The following is a 26,164-nucleotide window of genomic DNA, read 5'->3' as shown; positions in this document are numbered from 1 at the left end:
GAAGCCTTCTTGGTATATTGTGGAATGAGGCCTTCTTGGGAGAGTGGTTGTGGGAGAGTAATAGTAGTCTTTAAGTGTATAGGAAGAGTGCTTGGGAGAGTCCTCCCATGTGTGTATGAGTGAGTTGCCCCTTTCTTCTTGTCTTCCCCTCCTTTTTATAGCTAGCCCATCCCAAAAGTGTCCGTTGGACATTTAGTAGGGTAGTGATGGGTGATAATTAGGGGGTTATGAATAATAATAATAATGGGGTAATAAGATGGGGTAATAAGTGGGAGGTTAGGAATGGTGGGGTAGTAAATAGGACTTTAAGGGTGATAATGTAAGAATAACGGCTAGTTAGACCGACCCCCTACCCGTGCTGACCTCCTGGGTCGAGCCGACTCATCGGTTTGACCCATATCTATTTTTGGGCTTGCTCCATTTTCTTCTTGGGCTTCTCTTCTTCTTCTGGGCTTGATCTCTTTTCTTCTTGGGCCCCGAGCCCACGGGGTTCACACCCCATCAACTAGTCCCTCACTTTTCTATGTCTCGCGCTTAGCAGGACATGGAAAAGTATATTGTCTTGCCTCAAAATTATCCCCCTTGATTCTTGCCGACTCTTTATTCAAGATCCCACACGACTCCATCCTCATGACTTCTCTCCGTTTGCCATATGACCGACTGCTTCAGTGGATGCGACCCTCTGGCTTCGAGCCCCTTCTTTCTTTAGCCGTCCAAGTGAATCTCGGCTGTAACTTTTTCTTTCTTTAATAAACTTCTAAGGGTTCGGACCCTCGATTCCTTCTTTATTCGCCGAGTCCCTCAGTCGAGGCGACTCTTCGGTGGTAGCTCCTTTTCCCTCTAGAAATGTCTAAGGGTCGGAACCCTTGTTTCTTTTCTCTTTTTCCCTAGAAACGTCTAAGGGTCGGAACCCTTGTTTCTTTTCTCTTTTCTCTAGAAACGTCTAAGGGTCGGAACCCTTGTTTCTTTTCTCTTTTTCTCTAAGAAACGTCTAAGGGTCGGAACCCTTGTTTCTGTTCTATTTTCTTTAGAAACGTCTAAGGGTCGGAACCCTTTGTTTCTTTTCTTTTTTCTCTAGAAACGTCTAAGGGTCGGAACCCTTGTTTCTTTTCTCTTTTCTCTAGAAACGTCTAAGGGTCGGAACCCTTGTTTCCTTTCTCTTTTCTCTAGAAACGTCTAAGGGTCGGAACCCTTTGTTTCTTTTCTCTTTTCTCTAGAAACGTCTAAGGGTCGGAACCCTTGTTTCTTTTCTCTTTTCTCGCCGAGTCCCTCAGTCGAGGCGACCCCTGTAGGCTTTTTCTTTACTTAGAAATGATTTAGGGTCAGTGCCCCGTTGTTTCTTTAATTTCTCGCCGAGTCCCTCGGTCGAGGCGACCCATTAGGCTTTTTCTATCTCAGAAACAGTTTAGGGTTAGTGCCCCGTCGTTTCTCTCAATACTCGCCGAGTCCCTCAGTCGAGGCGACCCCTGTAGGCTTTTTCTCGGAAACGTCTAAGGGTCAGTGCCCTTGTTTCCTATCTTTTCTTGCCGAGTCCCTCGGTCGAGGCGACCCATTAGGCTTTTTCTATCTCAGAAACAGTTTAGGGTCAGTGCCCCGTCGTTTCTCTCAATACTCGCCGAGTCCCTCAGTCGAGGCGACTCCTGTAGGCTTTTTCTCGGAAACGTCTAAGGGTCAGTGCCCTTGTTTCCTATCTTTTCTTGCCGAGTCCCTCGGTCGAGGTGACCCATTAGGCTTTTTCTATCTCAGAAACAGTTTAGGGTCAGTGCCCCGTCGTTTCTCTCTATACTCGCCGAGTCCCTCAGTCGAGGCGACTCCTGTAGGCTTTTTCTCGGAAACGTCTAAGGGTCAGTGCCCTTGTTTCCTATCTTTTCTTGCCGAGTCCCTCAGTCGAGGTGACTCTTTTGGCTTTTTCTAAGGGTCCTAGCCCTTGTTTCTTTTCATTTTCTCTCACCGAGTCCATGCTCGAGGCGACTCCTGTCTACGATTCTTCTTCTCTGAGTAAACTTCTTGGACTCTTGGTACTTTTACTAACTCGAGTGACTCTCGGTTGTTGCTCTTACTTTTTCTTCTCTTTATATAGCCCAGTGTAGTTGAGAAATTCCATGTGCAAGTAAATTTTGGAAAAGTTTTCCTCGGCACATGTGACTGGAAACTAAGCCCGCAATATGCAGGAGGATCAAGAGTTGGCCTTGAAGCGCCTTAGTATTTCCCACCGAGCTGCAAGAATTCCAAAGGCATATTTTTATGAGGAAAAAATATGAATGTTGGGGCAAGAAGAGTCGAGCCCTGGCCTCCTGATTTTCTTGTATGGCTTTTACCATTCCTACGCCATTAAATTTGTTGCATTTCCACGGCATTGGACGTAACATATTTCAAGATGGTGCACTGGGACAGTTGTGGGCATGTTACGAGAAGTGTCACACTTATGGTACAGGGGCATTTGGCGAGATTTTGCGCAAAAGCTTCTTCTCTCTTCGACTCGGCGGACTCTGCATTCAATGTGCGATCGAGTCGACCGAATCTTCTTCCCGCATGGTGGATTTGGCTTCATCACCTCTGCTAGCATCCTTTCTTGATGATGAACACTGTTCCCTTACAGTTATTCGGTGATGAAGACCGTACGCTCAAAACTATATGGAGCAGGGGTTGGCTGTGACTGGGCGGTACATGGCCGCTTGGCGATTGCTCGGAGTTGCGTATGGGTAATCCTCAAAGGATCTGATTGTGTTGCTATGCTGAGATCACTATTTGCCATGTCTAGATCGCAATATTCTTATCGTCTGTCACAAGCCGAAACCTTGTTTTGTGTCTTCCCTATAAGCTTTGTTTTTTCATCATAAGCAGTTGGAGTTTTCACCCTCACAACTCGCAAGTTCACGTTCTTCTATAGAAGGCTTTTATGTGAATTTTTAGAAGCCATCCGGAATCATGTGTCCAGCGAGCATCTCCATACTTATTGTCCGAGTCCGCTGTGAGAATAGTCGGAAAGAGAGGCGGTATCCGAGTCCAACTCAATAGTCGACTTATTTCTTTTGCGTATCCGTCAACCGTGAAAGATCTGCATGGCGGCCTAGAAGCTGATATCCTGGCCAGAGAACTGCTGTTATCCTCTTTGTGAACAATATCTTCGTGATTCGAATACACCGCATCAATCCCCTCGCTTGATTTTGCTCGTGATAGTGGTGGGATAGTCTGGTCTGTTTCACCACTCCCTTGTTTGTTGGAAAGTGGCCGACTACATTGAAGCCTGGTGGCCGACTGCTCGCGATTGTTTTTGATCACTCAGTAACTCCAACACACCTCCTATTGCCATGTATTAGGGGGATACATGGCCTTTACATAAGGCAGTATGCACCAAACGATAAAATATCCCCTTGAGCTCCCCTTGCCGCCAGAGTGATTTGCGAATGCTCCGACTGCCCACTCAGCAACAGAACTCACCTTTCGTTGACCCTCGGTGCTCCGTTATAGTTTTCCAATGGCGAAAACTGTAACTCAAAAACTCCGCCGATTGCTTCCTTAGCTTGTTGGTTGCCGAGTGGCGAATATTGATGAATGCAAGCTTGATGCAGACAAGGGGTGTGGTGGCGGAAGTCAGGCAGGTCGCGTCAGGTGGCAGTAGCATCGCGCAGGCTTAGCACTGGACATCGCGCAATCCTAGCATCGTGCAAGACTAGCAGCGGAGTGCGAGGTGGCGACTTGACCCGGTTGAAAGTGGAGCGCGGATTACTTGGAGCTCCATTCTCATCATCCTATCGCCAAAGATGGAGCCGAAATTGAATTTGTAGAAGGATTATTCAATGCGGCTGAAGAGGAACCCTCTGTGATATAAGATGATCGTAAACCAACAGCTGAATGCAGGTTGTCGGCGGTGATAGTGGGTGGTAGAACCCGAAGCTGACGTCCCTGGAGGTGCACCGACTCCGGCTTTGATGATGTAACCGACTCCTTGACTGCCGAGTCCTCTCCTTGCCGACTCTGAACGTAATCAAGGCTGACTCCATGGATCCCGACTCCGCGGCATGCCGCAGGATGGCCGAGACGCCGAGTCCTTGACTACGGAGTCCGTAAGTCTGTCTTCCCAATGGACTGCCGAGTTGAAGCATCGATGGTCGACGAGGCATGTGTTCCTATCGCTGAACATGCAGTCGACGGATGGCGAGAGAAAAGAACGGTGATCAACCCGGCATCCGACTCGCGACGCGGCAGGCTATTCTGATAGTTAAGTGTTTTTCCGTCAGCATGATTCTCTCCTCCTTACTTGTGCATACACTCCCTGCTCTTTTTAGCCGTGGTATGCTCCAGCAAGTCGGATGATGCCAGGTAGTGGTTTAGGGCTTCTCCTTTAATTTGTTGCACTCCGTCGCAGGAAGAAATCAATTAAGCAAGACATCCCGTTAACAAGCATTCATTTCATTTACCTAACAGGTATGAATCTCCATTGAGGGGATGACGTCGATTCAAAGGACGGGGAAGCTTAAAAATGATGGAGGCTCAGCCGACTAGGGGGATCGGCGGTGATTTTCAAGCAGCCGGCGATGAGAATGATCTGACCGATTTTACTCCTCTGTTCGCCGGAAAATGGCCGACTCCTCTCCGTTTTCTGAAGGTCCATTGCGGCGGTTCAGGCGAGACTGAGTGGTGTTTCGCAGTCGACACTCGATCCTTAGCCACAGGCGGTCGGTCGCCAATGAACGGGGATGAGCTCAGCTGGAAATCGAGGTCTTGAGATAGGGTGAGAGAAGCCATCCCAGTTTTCTTCTTGTTAATTACAAACAAAGATTGCATACTCCTTTGTCACATACAGGTACAAACCAGAAAATGTTTCCTTGTGCAGCAGCCACGCATGATATGCCATTCTACTAAAAATCTCCCTTTTCATTCTGAATAACCTGGAATTTGCTAATGATAGCTCATCTCACGTTGTTTCCTCTAGCGAAGCATCTTAATAATCAAATTCAGTACAACAACTTTCTGCCCAGGGACAACCAGACAACCCGGAGGACACACTGCCGATGGACTGCTTTCTTTTGTGTATCATAATTGCGTGTATTTTTCATATTCATCATACGGAGTGAGGAAGATCACTTATTCAGCGTTCCGTCATCATTCGCGGACTCGGCAAAGTCGTTTAAGTAGAGGTCGCCGGGATAGATGGCCTCGGTCGCGGACTCAGCGGACTGGGCGAAATATTTTTCTACAAGAGTCTCGGCTATTGTAGAAGCTTCGGCGGACGACACGAGTCGGCAAGAAGGATCCTCCTCCGGTGACTCAAAATATTGTGTCGAGTATGTTATTTTTGGCAGAGAGGGGGGGAGTCGGCAGGCTCGAGCTCCTTGGGAGTGGCCATGCTTATTCTTTCTCTTCTTGCAAGTTTCATCCAAAGATTTGTACATCTCATCACTCTGGGCCTTGCTTGTATTGCCATTAACAACGAGTAAGTCTTATTTTTTTTCCCTGAAGCCGACTACACCTTGTTCATATGTCTAGGCAGCAAGTTGATGGGGAGGAACAAGAGAAGTTATCAGCCTGCTCTGTTGTTCGGCTTTTGCGTTGAATCTGCCTGGACACGACAAATTTGGCCGACTTGGCGATCCTGGCTTGGTCGACAGTGGTGGAGCTGGTCTGGAAGTTGTGTTGTCGCTTTAAGAACTCGATATAGCAGATTAACTCCCTCAGACATTTTGTGAAATAATCTCCATCAGCCACCTATTAACTCCATGCCTTTCCCCTAGGCAGTGTCCGCATGCATAAGGCAGACGGGGAGTCGGCCAACCCGATTCTCTCGGTGCCTTTGTATTCACGGATTTCTCAGCAACTTTCTTCATCCGAATTAGATTTGATACAACGCTATAGTGGTTTAAATGGCCCCCAAACTGCCTTGGGATTGCAAATCTTTAATTCTCCTCATCTTTCTTAGATTTTCCCTTTTCACGTACTTTTCCACCACATGTGATTTCACAAGAAAACATGCCCCCTTCCAATATACTTAATTACTACGTGCAGTAGATATGCAATTGATTTGCGCCGAGTCTGATATGTCCTGTATCGGCAGCCGACTATAACCCGTTTTGCAATTGATTTGCGTCGAGTCGGCGGGCTCAATTTTCTTGTTGTGATGGTAGTCTTTTCTCAATATAAACAAAGTCTTTCGCATAACCAAAAGAAAAACGGAAAAAAACAATTGTGACCACGGTGTCTACCGTTAAGGTCGTGGTGGGGGAATCATTTATTCGGCGTCCCGACTTCTTGATTCTCCCGGCCGAGTCCCTCAGTATGATGGACCGACCACTCTTCGCCAACCATTTTAATTTAAATACTACATCTATTTTAGATGATAATGGTTACCTCTCGTAGACCTCGATACGCAGTTTTCTTTGTTTGATTCTCTTCTAGTCCTCTTCTTGGTCCACGGTACTCCGTGAACCTTCTCAATCTTCCGTCCGTAGCGGACGCTTTCCGAAATTGCTCAAACAAAGAGGCAAACGCGACCTTTTGTCACGATCCCCACAGACGGCGCCAGTGTTGGTTTTAGGGTTTTCGGACCCAAGGAGGTCCAACACAACCTTTGGTTGGAGGATACACCTTTCATAATAAGGCTACTAAAATAGAAGAAATATGACTCGATGATTTTTACGTGGAAACCGAAAGGTGAAAACCACGGGCCTTTTTGGGCAGTGCCAAGCCTGAATTCACTATATATATATTTTGTAGGTATCTTTGTACATGTTGTAGGGCTATTTTGTATATAGAGTATGGACATATTGTGTAGGGAGAGAGCTATACTTTTGTACATTGAGAGACGGAGTGTGCTTCTTGATGGAATGGTGGTGGAGTCTTCTCTTGGAGTCTTCTTGCTTGGAAGAGTGATGAAGCCTTCTTGGTATATTGTGGAATGAGGCCTTCTTGGGAGAGTGGTTGTGGGAGAGTAATAGTAGTCTTTAAGTGTATAGGAAGAGTGCTTGGGAGAGTCCTCCCATGTGTGTATGAGTGAGTTGCCCCTTTCTTCTTGTCTTCCCCTCCTTTTTATAGCTAGCCCATCCCAAAAGTGTCCGTTGGACATTTAGTAGGGTAGTGATGGGTGATAATTAGGGGGTTATGAATAATAATAATAATGGGGTAATAAGATGGGGTAATAAGTGGGAGGTTAGGAATGGTGGGGTAGTAAATAGGACTTTAAGGGTGATAATGTAAGAATAACGGCTAGTTAGACCGACCCCCTACCCGTGCTGACCTCCTGGGTCGAGCCGACTCATCGGTTTGACCCATATCTATTTTTGGGCTTGCTCCATTTTCTTCTTGGGCTTCTCTTCTTCTTCTGGGCTTGATCTCTTTTTTTCTTGGGCCCCGAGCCCACGGGGTTCACACCCCATCAACTTTAGTTTTAAAAGTAAAAGTATTTTAAGGCTGCAAATAGCCTTAGAAGCAAAATAAATAAATAAATAAATAAATAAATAATACCAACTATCAATAAAATATATCAAAAGTTGGAAATAAAATGACTTTAAAGAGGTGACCAAATGAATAGAACATGACTCTCGTATTTAAAGGTCGCATGCTTGATTCTTGCTAACACATTTTTTATCGAGCTGAGCTAGCTTTTGCTTGCTTCCGAGTGGGAGATTTATTTATTTTTTTTTTCCTTTTATTAGAACAATGTATATCTTCTCCATTTTAAAATGATTACAATTGTTCTTAACATGTCGCACATAGCCATGCATTGCATGTTGCTCCAAATTGTTCCCTATCTCAATTCTCAAACAACTTTTAGAAGTGCGTAGTTCTAATGGAGACAATTACAGTAGCAAAATTCCCATGTTCTATTGAGGGATGATGTTCGGATTTTACATGACAATCTTATTTGACTAATGTAGTGTCTGCTCAGCTTTACATTTGTTATTTGTTAATTTTGATTAATGCTTTCTAATCTGTAAGGGATTGGAATACCCCAAAAGGTAATCCAAATATTAATATTTTAACACATGACTGGAATTTATTCCGTGCACATTCTCAAATAATGGTAGAATTTATTCTGTCGGTCAATTCTAGTTTACTAGGGCTAATATCATTGGATGTCTTTATCAATCATTGACGTTTAATTTTCAAACATCTTTATCATCTGGACTTCGAGATTTTTTTTTCTCTCTTCTTCTTTGGCTCTTCTTTCTTAAGATAAAATCATCTTTTATTCAAACCTTGTAATAACCCAATCGTTAGACCTAGACTTATATCTCCGGCTCATCCTTTTGGCCCAATTATTTATTATTTTATTACGAATTTTAATGATATCTGCTGCCCCCAAAATTTTATTTTTTAATTATTATACTCATTACTACTTAAATATTTCTGATTATCTAGTTTATGATGGACTTGATCCAATAAAATTGTCATTAACCTTGCAATTATCTATTAAAGATTTGTACTAACATAGCAATCATATAATTCCATCTCACTCATTCTCCGCAAATTATGCTATGCAACCGAATGCACCTTGCAAGGTGCATACGGTTGCAAAATGGCGCCGTTTTAGTTAAAAAAAAAAACGTGCGTCCCACCTAAAGAAGAAATCAGGTTCAATTTCCGGCAATAGCATTTTTATATATCCAGAAATTCATAACTATATATCCAGAAATTCATAACTATATATCCACAGTGAATGAATGAAGTAAAAATCCACAATGAATGAATGAATGAATGAAGTAAAAATCCACAATGAATGAACTAAATATCCAGAAATTCATAACTATATATCCATAAATTTATAACTATATATCCATAAATTTATAACTATATATCCACAGTAAATGAATGAAGTAAATATCTACAATGAATGAACTAAATATCCACAATGAATGAACTAAATATCCATAAATTCATAACTATATATCTACAAATTTATAACTATATATTCAGAAATTCATAACTATATATCCACAATAATGCTATTGCCGAGAATCGTACCTGATTTTTTTTTTTTAAAGTGAGACGCGAGTTTTTAGTCAAAACGACGTCGTTTTGCATCGTATGCACCATGCGCATAGTACATTCGATTGCACAGCATAACTATTGCTCATTCTCACATTCTATATATGCCCCAAAATTATCCAATTCTATGATGAGATTGGGCCAAAAAATCATCAACACCTAATCTAAATCAAACACTCCTTTAATGTATAGTATTTATATATTGATGATATATCAAATGTTTAGGAAATAGAAAACCAAAAGAAAGAAAATTATCAGGGAGGGTTGTGGTTGTGGTTGGTCAAAGACCTGAAAAAATGGCCCTCATCACTGCAAAGTTTTTCTAAGTCTCCTCATCTTTTAGCTAGTCTTTAAGTCCTTAGAGCTTTATCCCTAAATTCCGGAAGACCCAAACTAAATAAATATGTTTTCTTTTTTTTTTTTTTTTTGTTTACCAAATAAATATGTTTTGTCATTACAAAAAGTTTAGCGTTTCTATTTTATTTTAGTTTTCCATTAATTAATTTATGCTGGCTAGAATGTTTTGTGTTCCATATTATATATTATTTTTCATTATTTTAAAGTGTAGATATGATTGTCACAAATACTTAATTATATCTTACCCCAAAAGGCTGAATCCCCAACTCTAAGGGCCCCCACACTCCGACCCGACAGAGCATGTGGGATACTTAATTATATCTAATACAACTATATATGTATATCTATTTGTATCGAGTCCGGTGAGCACCGATGTCAATAGTAACTATTTGACATTGTAAAAATTAAAATTTTTTCATTTTTTTTTAGTAATGAGAGAAACTCGCAGTCACTATCTGAGATTGTCTATTGGATAAACCTCACCTTGTGATCCTAGTAGGCAAATTAAAGGACCACAATGAGGTAAACCAGTTTAGATTGCTCGAAACTAAGAAGGCCAATAAACTACTTCCACTAGAGTCAAACTTGTAATCTTATGATTACTATCAAGCGAATAGTCTGATCAACTTAACTAAGGTTACTTCAAACTTTTCAAATTTTATGAAGCTCGCTAACAAGTGACACAATACACACTAGGTATATTAATTAAATCGAAGTGTGAAATTTATCAATAAAATGTATGCATGCAAAACTGCAGTAAATTATTATTATTGCATTTTTACCTTTTACCCAAACTTTATAAATTTGAACGCAAATATAATCAAATGAACGGTGCATGCTAAAGTGCAACATCATATGTGTTTGTATTGTATATATAAAAAGGGCGGTGGTCATGGAATCTCTCTATCATATCATCAATTCAATTGTTGAAATACTTAGTGCAATAATCAAGGAGTCAAAGATTTTGTGATGCCACTCAAGCCTTTAGGATTTATATAGGAACATGAGATCCAATCATCATACCTTATTATGAAACAAATAGAAAACATCATGAGATCTTGTCATGCTATATTCATCACATTTTAAACTCAGATATCATTTCCTGCTTTCCTCAATGTTATGTCATTGTTGCATTATACTCCTCCCATCTCATTGTTGGGCCCGCAGAGGCCGGTATGGCCAAGTCTAACACCCAAATGTAAGACGATATAAGAAAATAAAATTCACTATTGAAAATTATTGAATTTTCGACCACCTGAAAGTAATCTTAAATCAAGTTGAAAACAAAAAGTGGTCGGAAATAACAACAAAGGTTTTTCCGGATATCAAAAGTGGTCGGAACAAGACTTTCGACTTGATTTAAGATCACTTTCAAGTGGTCGAAAATTTCATAATTTCCAGTAGTGATTATACTTTCGCTACTAGCTATAACTTTTGGTGTAGTGATAAGTTCTTGATTAACACTTAAAAAAAATAAAAAAAATTAATAACTAGTTCCTCATAAATTCTAAATATATATAAAAAAAAAAAGTAAATAACTCAATTGAGAGGGCACAGAATAGTGGCAAACATTATGGAATAATGAAATGGTAATAAAGACACAAAAAGGGGTTGACCCATTTGGGTGATGATTAAGGTTGTGTTATTCCCAAGGATGTTGTGAAATTTAAAATGAATGAAAGAGGGGAAAAGATAAAAGGATCCAGTTTGAACTGCTTAAGGAATGGATTACTGCCCCACTTAAATAGGTTTTATTAATTATTTGTATTACTAAAGGATTCCATGTGTTCCTTAAACTTTTCTTTTACACTTTTTTGACTCTAGCCTTTTGGTGGACACTTTTGGACAAGATAGACAATTTGCTTTTTCTTCCTTATTATTAGTGACAACTTCCACTTATTGTCTTCATGATTTCATGTGATCTCTTGAATAACTTTGCATGCCAAGATTAACAACTTACCCTAAATGGCTCTAATGGATATTTGACTAAATTGGTTTAATTTCGTGAGATATAAATATCAATGCAATATAAAATATTAAAAAAAACTAGAACATATATTTAGAGCATAAAATTTTGTCTTAGACTTATATAAAGCTTAAGGTTTTGGGAAATATGAAGGTTTATAAAATCTTCCCGTTAGCACATTCTGAAATGGTAGGTGTCCAAAAGCTATCATTCCCTCCTTTTTCACCGCATGCCATTGACCAGTGGGTAAAATTCATTTCTTTTTGAGTGAAAGAAATATTTCTAATTGGTGCAGGTCGAAAAAACATGTTTGCCTGTTGTCATATGATATCTTGTTGTTAGGTGTCCTTGGAGAGTGTGCCCAACAACTCTTATCACAAAAGGATAAGTAACATCCATCGTACATCGTACGTCTACCGATGGACCTTGAAACTATTGCAACAATTCATCAAGTCCTGCCTAAGTACTTATGAGATTTTTAGCTAAGGTCATATGATAAAACATCTACTAAACGACCTAAACATATGAATTTGGGGTCTACTGTTGACATATCTTGACCAGAGACGAGGTTTGCTGCTCTCGTCTACTGGGATGAACCAATGAGTTCTTATGAAACAAGGGTGAAATGATGATAAGAATCCTAATTGGTCTACCGATAATGAACGCAATCAACTATTTGAGGCTACCTTGAACATCTACCAGTGAGATCACTAACAAACTGAGACTTAGAAAGTTGCTAAGTCCTAATTTTGGTATATACAAGAATTAACCTTAAATGTTATTACAAGAAAAAGCTTGGGGAGTCTAAGTTTCTAAAATAAATTAGTCAACATCATCAAAATCTATACATAGATTATTCCTAACAACAACTTTATTTATTTATCCTAATGTAACAGTTAATATCATGTTTCGATAGCTGAATATTAGACTCGACCTTCCATTTACAGTACAACTAACCCAACAATAAATTCGATCTACATTGCATTCACTAATTTTAATTTGTATACTTACAAACTTTTATGATTTTACCTTTCTTCAATTTTTTTAACCTCTAAGTTGTTAACGCGTGCTAATTAAATACAGAGTAACATGGTTAAATTAACTATAAAAACTTGTACATTATTGTGCTTATTTCTTGTATATTTACAAATTATTTTTGATTTAACATTTTTTTTCTTTGTTCTTGATGTACTGATTATTTTTATTGTTTATATATCTTTATAATTTTACTAATTTATTTTCTCATTAGCCATTTATTTAATCACATAATGCACGATATTTGATTAATTTTTTTAGACTTTGTTTGACACGTCTATCTAAAAACTAAAAACTGAAAATCTAGTAGCTAATAAGCTAACTAATTAAAATTGAAGTGTTTGATAAAATTAATTGTTGAATTAGCTTATAGGTGTAAAAAGACATAAAAGGATAAACTAAAATATTAGGATTTTGATTAATGAAGGGTAGATGATGTAATTTTTGTAAATTAATAAAGATATAAAAAAAATTACGGAGTAAAAAGTCATGAACTTATTTTGAAACGCTATCTAAATAACCTATTATTTTAAACTTCTCACGTTTTTTACCAAACAGAAGCATATTAAAATAAGTTATAAACTAAGCTCTAAAATAAGCTCTACCAAACATAGTCTACTTATACCAAACCGCAGTCAAATTTCTCATGTTTTTTGCCTATGGCCCTGTTTGGTAAAATGGCTGTTAGTTGTTAGCTGATTGTGTTAATTAGAGGTATAAATAGGTGATAACACTAGCTGATTGTAGAAAAGTGTTTGGTAAATTAGCTGTTAGCTGATAGCTATTTGGTATAATTTTTTTTCCTTAAAAAGCTAATTGAAAAAGTTGCTTGGAGTAGCTTTTTGAATTTTAGCCTTTTGGAGTTGCAAAAAGCTAATTAACCAAACATTTATATTGATATTTTAACTAAATCAAACAATTAATATTGGTCAAATAAGCCAAAATTGGTCTATAGGCCAATTTTTTACCAAACAGGGCCATAATAACACTTGTCTCCCCTATCTCTAAATGGTAAATAATATTGTTAAATGTAATAATTTATACATTATATTCACTTTCTTATATATTCAAAAATCTTTTCAATTTTGTATTTTTTTTTATTGTTCTAGATATATTAATTATTTCTATTAGTCATATCTCTTTATAATTTTACTACATTTTTCATTATTCATTTATTGAATCGCATAATTTGCGATATTTAACTAGTTTCTTTTATAATAACATTATTGAATAGTAAAAACTAGCCCACCTCTAATTATTGTACTAAATTTTAATAATCACAAGAAGAACCAATTTGGCAAGTAGTAATTGTCCTATAACCCCTCCCTTAAAAATCATCTACAACAAGACAACAAGATAAGAATACTTGGTGGATTTATTTTGCATAGAATCCGGAAAAAACATGTGTGTGTACATTATCATATCATCAACAAATGTTACACCCAAATTCAAATGTTTGAGACTTCCTAGAAATATGCAGCCAAAAATCTATGTCCTTATTCTCTATTTCCGATTAATTATATATATATGTTCTTCAATTCCTACTACTTTTGTTCCACTCTTTCAACATTGATAAAGTTTTCAACGCTATTAGTCTATTTCAATTTAATTAAGATTTAGTATATTATTTTAATTGCAACTAAAATTAACTTTGATTTATGAAAGGTAGTAGTTACGGGCTACTCGAAGGTGCACTCGGAGTGAACTCCGTCTTGCAACCTTGGTTAGTAAAAGAGGTAAATCAGTCTAGGTTGTCCATAATTGACCGATTCAAATCAAGTAGGCCAATAGACATCTTCCACGAGGAGTAGTCGAAGTTAAAATCTTGTGATTATTAAATATCAATTTGGCTAGAGTTGTCCCAATAACATAAAAATTAACTCGATCGAACTTTCTTAGTAAGAGTGTATTTTAGTCTTCGCTTTTACTCAACTTCAAAATTAATAAGATTTGGTATCAAAACGTTTTGAAAGATTACCACATACTTTTAACCTCTCGATGGCCGAATTTACAGTGTTGCAAAAATCGCGCCTAGGCGCCTAGCGATAGGCGATCGGTCTCCTAGGCGCCCTAGGCGGTCCCCAGATGTCTAGAGGGCGCCTAGCGAATTTTTTCAACATTGCGAATTTAACATTAAATTTTTTACATGACTAGGTAAAAGTCACAAATTTTCAAAAGTTAAGGACCAATTCTTATTGAGTTTGAAGTTGATAATTAAAAATAATAATAATAATAATTGAGGAAAATAAATTAAAATTAACTCTTCAATTACAAGCAATCATTACATTCGAGTTAATTGGTACTTATATAATAAATATAAACAGTAAAAGAAAGGTAAAAAAAACATTTCGACCAATAACTTTAGCTCGGAAAAAGCTAGGCTACTTATTAATAAACCCAAAAAATGTGGTTATAGAAATTTAAGAATTTTTTGCAATATGATATCTAAACTAGCTAGGAACTTTATTTTAATAGGAATTGTACAGTTTGTACTGATCTAAGAAGTACAATTATATTGAAAATTAGTTATTTTCTTTTAAAGAATATTGAGAAATCCTATTAACTACTAAAATGAAATTTATGATGTGTTAGAACTTTATAATAGAGAAAAATCACACTTTTAATTGTTTCAAGTTAACTTAGTGTATCTCTTTCAATTTTTACAAATTTGGTCCTATATTTATTAAATGAGTTGTAAATGCAATCTCTTGACTAATTGAGATTAAAAGTTCCTTTTGTATTTAGAGTCTATCTTATGAGAAAATAAAGAATAAATTGTGACCATACCCGCCGAGATAGCTCAAGTAGTGATTGTCCAATCAATGTTTAGCCTTCCTTTTTGCCGTTGTCTAGGATTTGCACCCCACTGAAAACCTGAAGAGTCAATGGAGACTTTGACCAAACTAATCTTAGTCTCTCAATTAGTTGAATGACTGAATTTACAATCAGTTAATGATTAAATAATTAAATTTGTAAAAAGAAAAATTGAAAGAAAAAACTAGATTGATAACTTGAAAGCTAAGTAATTGAAAGATAAAAAGTACGATCCTCGAAATTAACCTTTTCTACTTAGAGAATCCACAATAGTTGATTCTCGTTGTAATTTTTAAGGAGGTTTTGTAAGTGTGATTAGGAAAGAGAATGTGAGAATGAGAGAAAAAATAAAAAAAAAATAAAGCAAAAACTGATTTAAAAAAAAAAAAAAAAAAAAATATATATATATATATATATATATATATATATATATATATATATATATATATATGTAAAAACAATTGTCAGGCGCGCCAACTGGCCACGCGCTCACTGGGCGCAGTAGTGAGCCTCACACAACTTAGGCGGGGGGGATTTTTTTTGTTTAGTGGGTCCCACTTTCTGAAATATCTCTTCATTTGCATATGCTTCCCATTTTTTTCTCTCATACACTTTCTTTCCTCCATGTCATCATTGAATATTGTACTAAGAACTCTAAAATAACCACCAATGGCCGTGCTCTTAGAACTTCTCCCAAAAGGTTGAATCACCAACCCCAATGGGCCCACACCTAGACGCGATAGAGCATTTGGGAGGATGTAAATCACGGTGATTCAATGTCACAGCAGATGCCAATGCACACAAGGGATTTGTCGACTGAGCATAATCCCCACAGTGACGCCGCCAAGAGTTTTATTATTATTATTATTATTATTATTATTATTATTATTATTATTATTATTATTATTATTATTATTATTTTAGTTAAAACTATATATAGCAATAGAAAAAGGCACTAAAATATTATTCACTTTTCAAGAAAGATTATATTTAAAAGTGGTTGGAGAAGAAAAAAGGGGAAGTCTATCAATGAATGACAACTTGACTGTCCATTCCCCTTCTTCATCACAGTCTTTAAAATCCATGCCTCACCCTTCATTCTTTCTCATCACTTCTCATCTTACTCTCTTGCTTTTCCCCTCTACATTCATTCAACAAAATCCCATCCAAAAAAAAAAAAAAAAAAAAAAAAAAAAAAAATCCTATACCAATTTATTTATATTTATTATATATTCAATAATTTTGCATTGATTTCTAATTACTACAATAATGTCTTCTTCTTCATCATCAGAGCATCCATTCAGCCTGTTTGAGCCCATCCGTACACCCACCGGATACACTTGGCTCCAACGCAACACCTCCCTGTTGTCTCAGCCCAGCGAGAAGCGTGGCCGCCGCAGACAGGCGGCGGCGGAGCCAGGGCGGTTCCTGGGTGTCCGGCGGCGGCCTTGGGGCCGATACGCCGCCGAAATCCGAGACCCCCTCACCAAGGAGAGGCATTGGCTTGGGACCTTCGACACTGCTCAAGAAGCAGCCTTGGCCTATGATAGGGCTGCCCTTTCCATGAAGGGCACCCAAACAAGAACCAACTTCATCTACTCTCACGACTTCACCACCACCACCAAAACCTTATTATTCCCTAATTCTCCTCCTCCTCCTCCTCCTCCCCTGCAAAACCCTAATTTCAACGACTCATCACCAGTTAACAAACCTCAAAATTCTCCATTATTATCCCTAAATGACACTGAAAAAAACCCTTTCTTTTTCTCTAATAACGAAGAGAATTCTGGGTACTTGGATTGTGTGGTGCCGCATAGCTGCTTGAACCCTCCTTCCCAAGAAACCACCAAGAACGCCATTATTATTCCGACAGAGAAGGAAAACGACGACAGCAGTCAAACGGCGGCGGATTTACGCGGAAACCCGCCGTCGTGCTATGATGGGATAATTGGCGAGAGATTCTGGTGGGAAGACGAGCAGCCATGGGAGCTGGAGGCGATGATTACCGCCACCAATAACAGCGATAATAACCGCACAATAGTGGAGGTGGGAAATGCATGCATGGGGAGTTCATCGTCGCCGCCGTCGTCGAGCTTTGATGGATTGATGATGATGGGTGGAGGAGCTTCATCGTCGTCGCCGAGATTCTCGTTTCTTTTGCCTGATTTTGGCTACTCTAATCTTTTCTAAGATAGATCAGATCAGGGGTGTTTCAGTGTTGATATATGCATGGAAGAAAGAATCTCAAGTATCCATTTCCTATATATCCTAATGAGATCATTAGTATTATTGGTGTTAATTAGCTTAGTGCATGGAAATCCATTTCAATTTCTTTCATTTTGGGATGTAACTTAATTGCTTAATTATATTGTCAACCAGGCCACTATTGTATTTTCTTGCCCCAAAAAGTTGAATTCTCAACCCCAGCTCAACAAAATCAAATGTCAGTGTACACAAGCTAAGGGAATTGTTGCTTTGGACATAATCGTTGTTGAGTTTTGGTCTCTTGTCACATAATAGTTGTTGAGTTTTGGTCTTTTGTCTCAAATAGTGCTTGAACCAATGAGTTAAATTCGCGTGAACAATATTGTATTTTCATTCCATTCCATACCAAACAAATCAAAGAAAGACAGCCTAACTAAACAAAATCGAAGTGATACCATGTTTTTTAGTACTATTAACTCTGTTAGGATGTAGTATATGTTCATAACTACTCTTGAAGCAGAGTCAATACCGCCCCACTGACGATCGAACCCATGACCTCCCATTTGGGAGAGCCATCGAAGTGATACCCTAATTAAGGAAATTATGATCAAATTAATAATAATAATAATAATAATAATAATAATAATAATAATAATAATAATAATAATAATAATAAAATGCCCCTATCTCTCCCGTTGCAAAGAAGTTAATTTTCAAGACTTTCAAACAACTTATTTAAAATGGTCCTAAATTAGTCAAATATAGGCCTCTATTACCTTCATGAAAAATATGACATATATAGTTTGATAATTCTTCCTTCACCTTCACAAAAATAAAGTATGCCATAATTTGATCATGCTTCCTTCAATCCCTCTAGCTCGATCAACTTTGTATTTATTTGGATTAACCTCGTTTCTGGCTTAATTTATCTCTTTACGAGAAACTAGAAATAGGTTTAGTCCGTGATATAGTCTAACAAACTCAAGAAATTTATTATGTTATTAAAAAAAAAAAAAGTGACAAAAATTTTCATTCCATTTTAAATGTTATTATGAGGTTTAAAATAAAATGAGAATTGAAAGCATATATAGATTAGTGTGATTACATTAAACAGGGAGACACAATCCCAGGAGCTCTCAAGCATTGGTTTTGGGCAGGACCAATTCAACGTACGATAAAGATGACGTAGCTCCAAGATTTCTTTGTCAACATCACTAGCTCGATCTACTACTATTTTTATTTAATAATTTAATATAAACAACATACCACCTCCGTCCCAATTTTTAATGCCAATTAGATGTGACACCCACTTTTTAAACGAGAACAATAAAAAAAAATATATTTTATTATATTTTCTTTCAATTTTTAACCTCCCCCTTACGGCATATATGTTTCATTCAATTCCAGTATCTCATTTGTTAAAAGAATAAAAACTTCAAAATTTCTATTCAGTACAAAAATAGAAATGAAATAATAATAAATAAAAATACAAAAATACCCATATCACCTTTTGTGTCAATTTTTTGCCAGCTTGTCCACTAGTTTATTCTACTCTCGGAAAATCCGGGAGAATTTAAATATCCATTATAAATATTTATTTATTGGCAAAAATATTATATAGTTTCTATAGTATACAACTAACCGTTTCGAATTAAAAGAAAAGTTTAATTAAACACCTCAACTTTGAAAATTTATGCAATTCTCATTGTTTTTCATGTAGGTTTTCACTACATAAATCTAAATTTGCACGGATAAATGATGACTTGTTAAAATTTTAATTTATTTTTGAGCAAAATTTCGCTTATAGTCCTTAACTATTATAGCATTTTCAAATTTTTCTTAAATATGATGTCATAATGTCAAATTATTATATATAAAATAAAAAATTATTTTAATTATTATTTTTAAAAATTAAAGAAAAAACAATTTTTTAAAAAGAAATAATAGCATTGAAATTTAACAGTTATTATTTCAATGCTATTATTTCTTTTTTGAGGAAGGAATAACAATCCAAAAAAATTTCAGTTGTTAACAACTGAATAACAATCCAAAAAATTTTCAGTTGTTAACCACTAATCTTTGTTGTTAACTGTTACATTTCAATGCTATTATTTCTTTATTTTTTAATTGTTTTTTTTCTTTTAATTTTAAAAAATAATAATTAAAATAATTTTGTATATATAATTTAACATTATCACATCATATTTAAAGGAAACTTGAAAGTAACCAGTAAAAAATAATATTTGCACAATTTTTGTGTTTTTAATGGTCCAATTACACTTTTTTTTTTGTTCAATAGTTCAATTACACAATGTGTGAAAGTTCAGTGACCTATTTGACAAATTTTTATAAGAAAAAATATAATACTTTTGAATAAAACTATAATACTTTTAAATCAAAATATAATATTTAAGGATTGAAATGTTACTTATGAGAAACACTATAATACTTATGAAAAACTCAACACTTCTCACAAATAAATATCCATGAAATGGTTTCATATGAGATTTTGCCTATTAGTAATGATTTCCAATAATACTTGGTACAATAATGTATAAAATGCATTATGATACCAAGTGCAGTCAGCACCTTAAAATACTTCTTAAGTTATAATTAAATAAGAAAAATTTAATTGTTAACGAAAAGTTATTTCTATAAACTCAAAAAATGATGTAAATTCTAAAATACCAAGGGCTTATCCCTGAAAATAGAGTGACTTTTCTGTGACACGGTCACAAATCCTTATTCGTGCAACAAGTAATATAAAAATATAATACGTATATTGAAAAACGTAATACTAATCAGAAATAAAACATTTACTACATATAAGGAAAAAAATGTAATATTTTTAAATCAAAATGTAAAAGTATTACATATTTCTTTAAAATATTACAATTTTCCTTACTAACAAACACTTTATTTATTATTAATATTACACTTTCATATTGACCCGACTTGTGTCATGGACACGGATACGAATACGTGAGACGCTCTCACACAAATTTTTGCCCTAAAAATAATATTCCTAAAAATAAGAAAAATTAGAAAAAGAAAATAAATACATACTTATAAAAATACCATTCCATGGCAGAATAATTCCGAGAACCAAACCCAACACTCCCCTTTAATAAAACAAATAAAATAATATAGAGAAAATATTAAAGAACAGATTATGGCTACCAAAAACTTGTAATTTACCAGTATTTCCTATTACCTACACAAAAAGAATCAATTTCGGAATACAAAAAATAGAAAAGACAGCCCCAATGTAACAAAGAACATTTTAAAGTAATTTTACATTCTTAAAATTTCCCATTATCTAAGAATTTAGAAGGAACAAAATCTTCAGAAATGTAACCCCAAAAAAATGAACCAAACACTATTCCTAAGCCAAAACAACCACTAAACTTAAGGATGATCAAACATGTTGGAAAAAACATAAGCAAATTGGCAAATTCTTTTGCATCAACTATATGCTATAACGGGAAAAGTAAACAAAATCTTAGAGAAGCATTGACCTTTCCTAACTCAACGATCAACGTTCACAGCACCATAAAGCAATAATCATGAGAAGCATATAACGATAAGCGGGAGAAAACAAGAAGCATTTATTACAAAGTTCAAGGTTTTCGATAAATCTGTTGTATACCGTGATAACATTTATCAAGTTGCCAAAGAAATTCACATACATACACAACATAAGTATGGATCTTATCCATAAACGGCGGCATTTAATTGCCTCGCAGTTTTCATCTGCCACAACAATGCCCCAGCCAAAAAGGGGGAACGAACAAGGAGACTTTAAAATTAAGTAGAATGTCAAGATGGAAGCTTGCTCCCGAGTCCCGATTTCAAAAAGGACTAGATAGACGGGAAGAGAGTCAATTTTCAAAAGGGCAATGGTGTAGGAACAATCGTTTGTTTCTTGTTCCGAACAAAGACTACAACATAAATAGGCAGGAAGGCACAACAAGGTCCAAAATTTTGGAATGGAAGCAAATTCTCCTAAATGGAAGGCGGGTGTTGTTATTCAAAAGCTAGCTACAGAGAGGGAGGACTATATTGCGGGTTGATGGATGGATCTTCTAGAACTTCCACTTATTCGATATGGAAAATTTGCCAGATATAATGATTTTATGAACACACAGATGAAGAACAGAGCTACTACGTGTGAACTATGATGACCAAGAGAAGAAGCTTCCTAGAAATGATTGACTAGCACCAAAAATTTAACGCTACTTCATGGTCATTGAGCAACGAAAAAACGAAAATCACTCAATCGTTTTAGCTCGATGAGTGAACCTCACCTCCGTGGCCTGTGCTACCACTTCCACTCGAACTCTGCCCGGACGGTTGAACGCCCGAGTGGGAAGCAGGACCAGTGTTCGAAAATATCGAACCAACCGCACCACTTGAAGTGCTCATGGAAGACGTCTGGGTAGAGAATGCCTCGCTCCCGGATCCCGAAATAAGTTCCGGCCTCAAGTCTGAAGATGACGATGATGGAGCCAGAGTTCCAATTGAAGATCCAACCGGGTATGGTGCAACAGGCATATCAGCAAGCGAAGATGCAGATGGACTATAACTAAGCGCTCCCATCGGATGGTCAAACTTGCAGGAAGGACCGAATTTACATATCCCATTTTGAGCATAGTGAGAGCATATCGGTGCACCCTTAAAACAATGAAAAGTTAGAAGCAAAATCAATCATTAGAGAATTCAACAAAGATAAAAGCAAATGTACATAGGACTAGAGTATGTAGTAGTTGATCAGTATTAGTAGTTGCATTTATTGATCAGACTGCATATTGAGATGCTTTACCGGGCGTAGAGGAAGACCCATCGGACTAAGCAGAAAATTTGTCTTTGTCTCACTGAATTCTGGTGGATGATGGTATCTACATGAAGATCCAAATTTACACTCCCCAGTTTTCATGTAGTGTTGACATTCTGGCAGCCCGGGCCTTTGAGGATACGCATGTTCTTTCTGGTTGCCTCCCGAAGGACCAGCAGAAGAACCAACTGACATGTATGCTCCAGAATAGGCAGGTGCTGGAGGAGCTAATTGTGTTAAGCCATATACTGGTCCAGGTCCAGCAGGTTGGGTACTTGGGGAGGCAACGGGATTAACAGGTCCCTATGTGACAGAATTTATATCATAAAGATGAGGTTTATGAGGTAGTAGCAAGTAAACTCTAATTCAACAACTAGTTTGGTTGGTGTGAGTGGCCGTGCACTCTCATCCCTTAAGAGAGGTCGGGAGTTCGAACCCCTTCTTGTATGAAAAAATTAGTCCGAGTATGGTATGGGCTTAAAGGTGCCTCCTACAGTTACGGCCTGCTTAGGACACCTCATGGCCTAACCAAAAAAAAAACTCTAATTCAACAACCAGTTTGGTTGGTGTGGGTGGCCGTGCACTCTCATCGCTTAAGAGAGCTTGGGAGTTCGAACACCCTCTAGTATGGAAAAACCAATCTGGCCAACACTTTGCCCCTTAATTGGGCCGGCTCGGTGCGAATGGGGATTAGTCTGAGTACGGTACGGGCTTAAAGTGTCTCCTACAGTTAGGGCCTGCTTAGGACACCTCATGGCCTGACCAAAATTAAAAAAAAAAAACTCTAATTCAACAACATAAATAGTATAAAGTTATAAATGTCTACCGGGTATGGGGTCCAACCCCCTGGAACTGCAACCATCCCGGGGGGAATCAGCATAGGACTATATGTTCCCGGGATATATGACCCGGGGGGAAGCAGCCCAGGCCTTGAAATCGGCCAGTTGCCAGGCATTACACCGTACTGCTGAGAGGATTGAACAGAGGGAGACTGCACGGTTGGAAAAATCCCAGGTGCAGCAACAGGTGTTGGTGGAAGCAAAGGTCCCGGTCCAGCAGTTGGTAATGGCATTTGTTCACCAACCGGTGGAGGATGATGAAATTTACAGGTGACCCCAAACTTGCAATGCCCTGTTTTTACATAGTATGAACATTCCTTTTCACCCTGTTATAAGAACTTTATAAGCCAATTCACCACATACTTAAAAAAGCAGGCATCATAATAGCCATACTAAAAATTTAAAAAAATTAGAAACTGTAAGTAAGCAGACCGGCCGCAATGGGTATCCATAAACATTCAATGCCACCGGGGCTTGAGATCCACCTCCCTGTCTTGGGTGGTGATACTTGCAAGAAGCACCAAATTTACACATCCCCGTCCTCATATAGTACTACAAATTCAAATTTAGAGAAAATCACAAGTATTCAGGAATCCAAATATTAGAGGCAATAAAGAAATATTCTAATCAGAAACATTCTAATCACAAGTATGCAGAAGTCTCTTCAGTAAGTGATAGAACTGAAAAGCAAGAATGTGTATAGTATATACATTCAAGACAATTCATTGTGTACAACATCAAGAATTCATGATTCTAGAATAGATAATGAACAGAGAAATTAAGTTCAACCAGTCAGATTTACAATTTCTATAACAACAATTTTAAGTATGATCCAAGTTTAGATGATGAAAAAAAATTTCAGAAAAGAGAAATCATCAGTACGCCATAGTAAGTATAGACACAAACTTCTGTACAACATTTGCACAGAACAAGAAAATGAATAATATTCCGACAAACCTCCAGTACTATTTTATTGTATATAATAATATGTAAATGGAAGTTCAAAATGTTCAATAGTGATTCAGAAGAAAACTTAAGGACAAGAAGCAAGAATGTTTGGACTTCCTCCAATAAATAAACTGAAAGACAATCATATAAGAAAGTAGAAAAGTGTTATTTAGATCAAAAGGAGAACTTAGAGACATTACGACCCAGAAAAAACACCAATAATATGACAGTATTTACTTAACATTTCCACCAATAATCTACCAAAAACTAGAAAAGGATGAATTTATAGTGCCCTTAAAATAATTGTACGATTAGAATCCATACCATATTCTACCAAGGGGCAAGGGAACTTTCCACCACCAATTATTATTTTTTTTTTTTAAAGGCAGAAGCATTCAAATGAAGACTTGAATTCATAGTTCAACATTAAGAATTTCCAATCCAAAGATCCAGACAGGAAAACTATGCACATTCACATCTATCAGGGAAGGAGTTAACACTTTCTAATAAGCATGAAGAAGAGAAGCAGAAAACCCACAATGTACCAGAAAGCTAGCAACACACATCTTCTTAAATGAAGCATTTAAAAATATCATACAAAGTGCAGTTCAATAAGAAACATCAATACTTGATCAGATACTAAGGGAGTAAGCTTCCATCTACAGATGAAATCTTGAAAAGAAGGAAAAAGATGAATTCAAGAAAAGAAGAGGAGAAGCTTAAACCTTCTAGCACAGCATCCAGAAGTAACATACAAAGTATAGTTCCAACTTTCTACAGTACAACCAATACAACAACAGTTACCAAAAACCAATAAGTTCCCATTTACGTACAATGTCTCTAGAAGGAAAGAAGATGAATGCAGATAGGCAGAGCAGAAGCTCAAATCTTCTAGAGCCAACAACAAACATTAGAAGAGAATAAATATCCTCCAACTCCACATTCTACATTGCTCAATCATTCAACAAGCACAACAATTCCACAGCTTATAGCAGGCATTTAAGGAGTTTTACCTGGCAAACAGGTTGACCCACTCTTTCTGGGTACTCCCCTCCAGTAGGCCTCATAGCTCTCACAGCCTAAATCAGTGGAACAATCAAATCCAGTCAGCGCATGCCAAAACTTCCCATTTTTACCCAAAATTTTAAGAAGATACTCCAAAAGGAAAGAATCCATCTTAACACTAATTATAATCAAATCTATGCAGAAACACCAATTAAAACACAACCCGACCACAAGATCAAACCAATTATGCCTTCGAATTGGTGATCATAACAATTACACAACAGAAACCCTAAAAATTGAATTTTTACCCGGAAAAATTTCAAATTTCGGCAAGAATCTTTACCAAATTACGGTCCCGGGGATGATTGAACCGACAACGCGCGCCATAGCCACAGAAGCCAGTCTTCAAGTAATACATACAATCGGCCTCGTTGGGCCGCTCCGGGTACGATTCGGTCCCACCGCCGAGCGACAACCGCCACATGGGCTCTGCATTCACAGTTGAACCACTCAATCCCCACTCCACAATTTTTTTTTCCCTGCGAAATTTACAAGAAATTGAAATGCAACTGACCTTCGAGCCCCGTCTCGCCGACAGGCGTCGTCCATTCCGCCACCGGATCCACTGGTGCTCCCTCCATTACCTGGGTCCCACTGTACCTCTCCATGTTTTCTCTCCCTGTTCTATATAAACACCTATACACAATATTTATATATGATATAATAACACCCCTATATAACTATGCTATATACGAATATATGTACGGTTTATATATATCTAATATGCATCTGTAGACAGAGTAAGAAAGAGAGTGAGTGTGGGTGTGGTCGTAGAGCTCGGGAATGGGGTTGATCAATTCGCCAGGTGGGAGTTTGGTGGCTTTTAGAGAGAGAAACTGAAAGAGGGTTCTGAAGTGGTGCCTTTCTCTCTCTATATATCTCACACCCAGAGTGTGTATCTCTTCTCTCTCTCTCTGTGAATTCTCTTTCTCTTCTCTTTGGCAGACCCTTTAGGCTTTACCTTGTTGTGAGCGAGGGGGAGGGGGGAGGGGTGGTAGTGTCAAAGTCGTTGTGATCTCTCACTTTTGGAAAAGGGAGTCGGGGTTTTTCTCCCATTTTTCTCTGCTCCCTATTTTATATTTTCATTCTGAAATTCAGATTTGAGAATTGAGATGA

The 26,164-nt window shown here is 37.3% G+C and overlaps 2 protein-coding genes across 2 annotated transcripts; one reads left to right on the top strand and one right to left on the bottom strand.

The window, feature by feature from the left end:
• The first annotated feature begins 16,426 nt into the window (after positions 1–16,426).
• On the top strand, positions 16,427–17,347 carry LOC109175382 (ethylene-responsive transcription factor ERF086-like). The gene has a single exon (XM_019324645.1). It carries the CDS (start codon positions 16,427–16,429, stop codon positions 17,345–17,347), a length of 921 nt encoding a protein of 306 aa, XP_019180190.1.
• Positions 17,348–20,940: 3,593 nt separating this feature from the next.
• On the bottom strand, positions 20,941–26,137 carry LOC109176139 (zinc finger CCCH domain-containing protein 34-like). Its single transcript, XM_019325579.1, has 7 exons — positions 25,563–26,137; positions 25,332–25,477; positions 24,997–25,062; positions 23,468–23,587; positions 23,023–23,361; positions 22,185–22,499; positions 20,941–22,036 (listed from the first exon to the last, which is right to left on the bottom strand). The coding sequence occupies exons 1-7, from the start codon at positions 25,654–25,656 to the stop codon at positions 21,647–21,649; spliced, it is 1,470 nt and encodes a 489-aa protein (XP_019181124.1). The 5' UTR covers positions 25,657–26,137; the 3' UTR covers positions 20,941–21,646.
• Between the last annotated feature and the right edge of the window lie 27 nt (positions 26,138–26,164).

This window comes from Ipomoea nil, unplaced genomic scaffold (assembly GCF_001879475.1).
Source record: "Ipomoea nil cultivar Tokyo-kokei standard unplaced genomic scaffold, Asagao_1.1 scaffold0688, whole genome shotgun sequence".
In the NCBI taxonomy this organism is placed as follows: domain Eukaryota; kingdom Viridiplantae; phylum Streptophyta; class Magnoliopsida; order Solanales; family Convolvulaceae; genus Ipomoea; species Ipomoea nil.
This window is presented reverse-complemented; position numbering and strand designations above follow the sequence as displayed.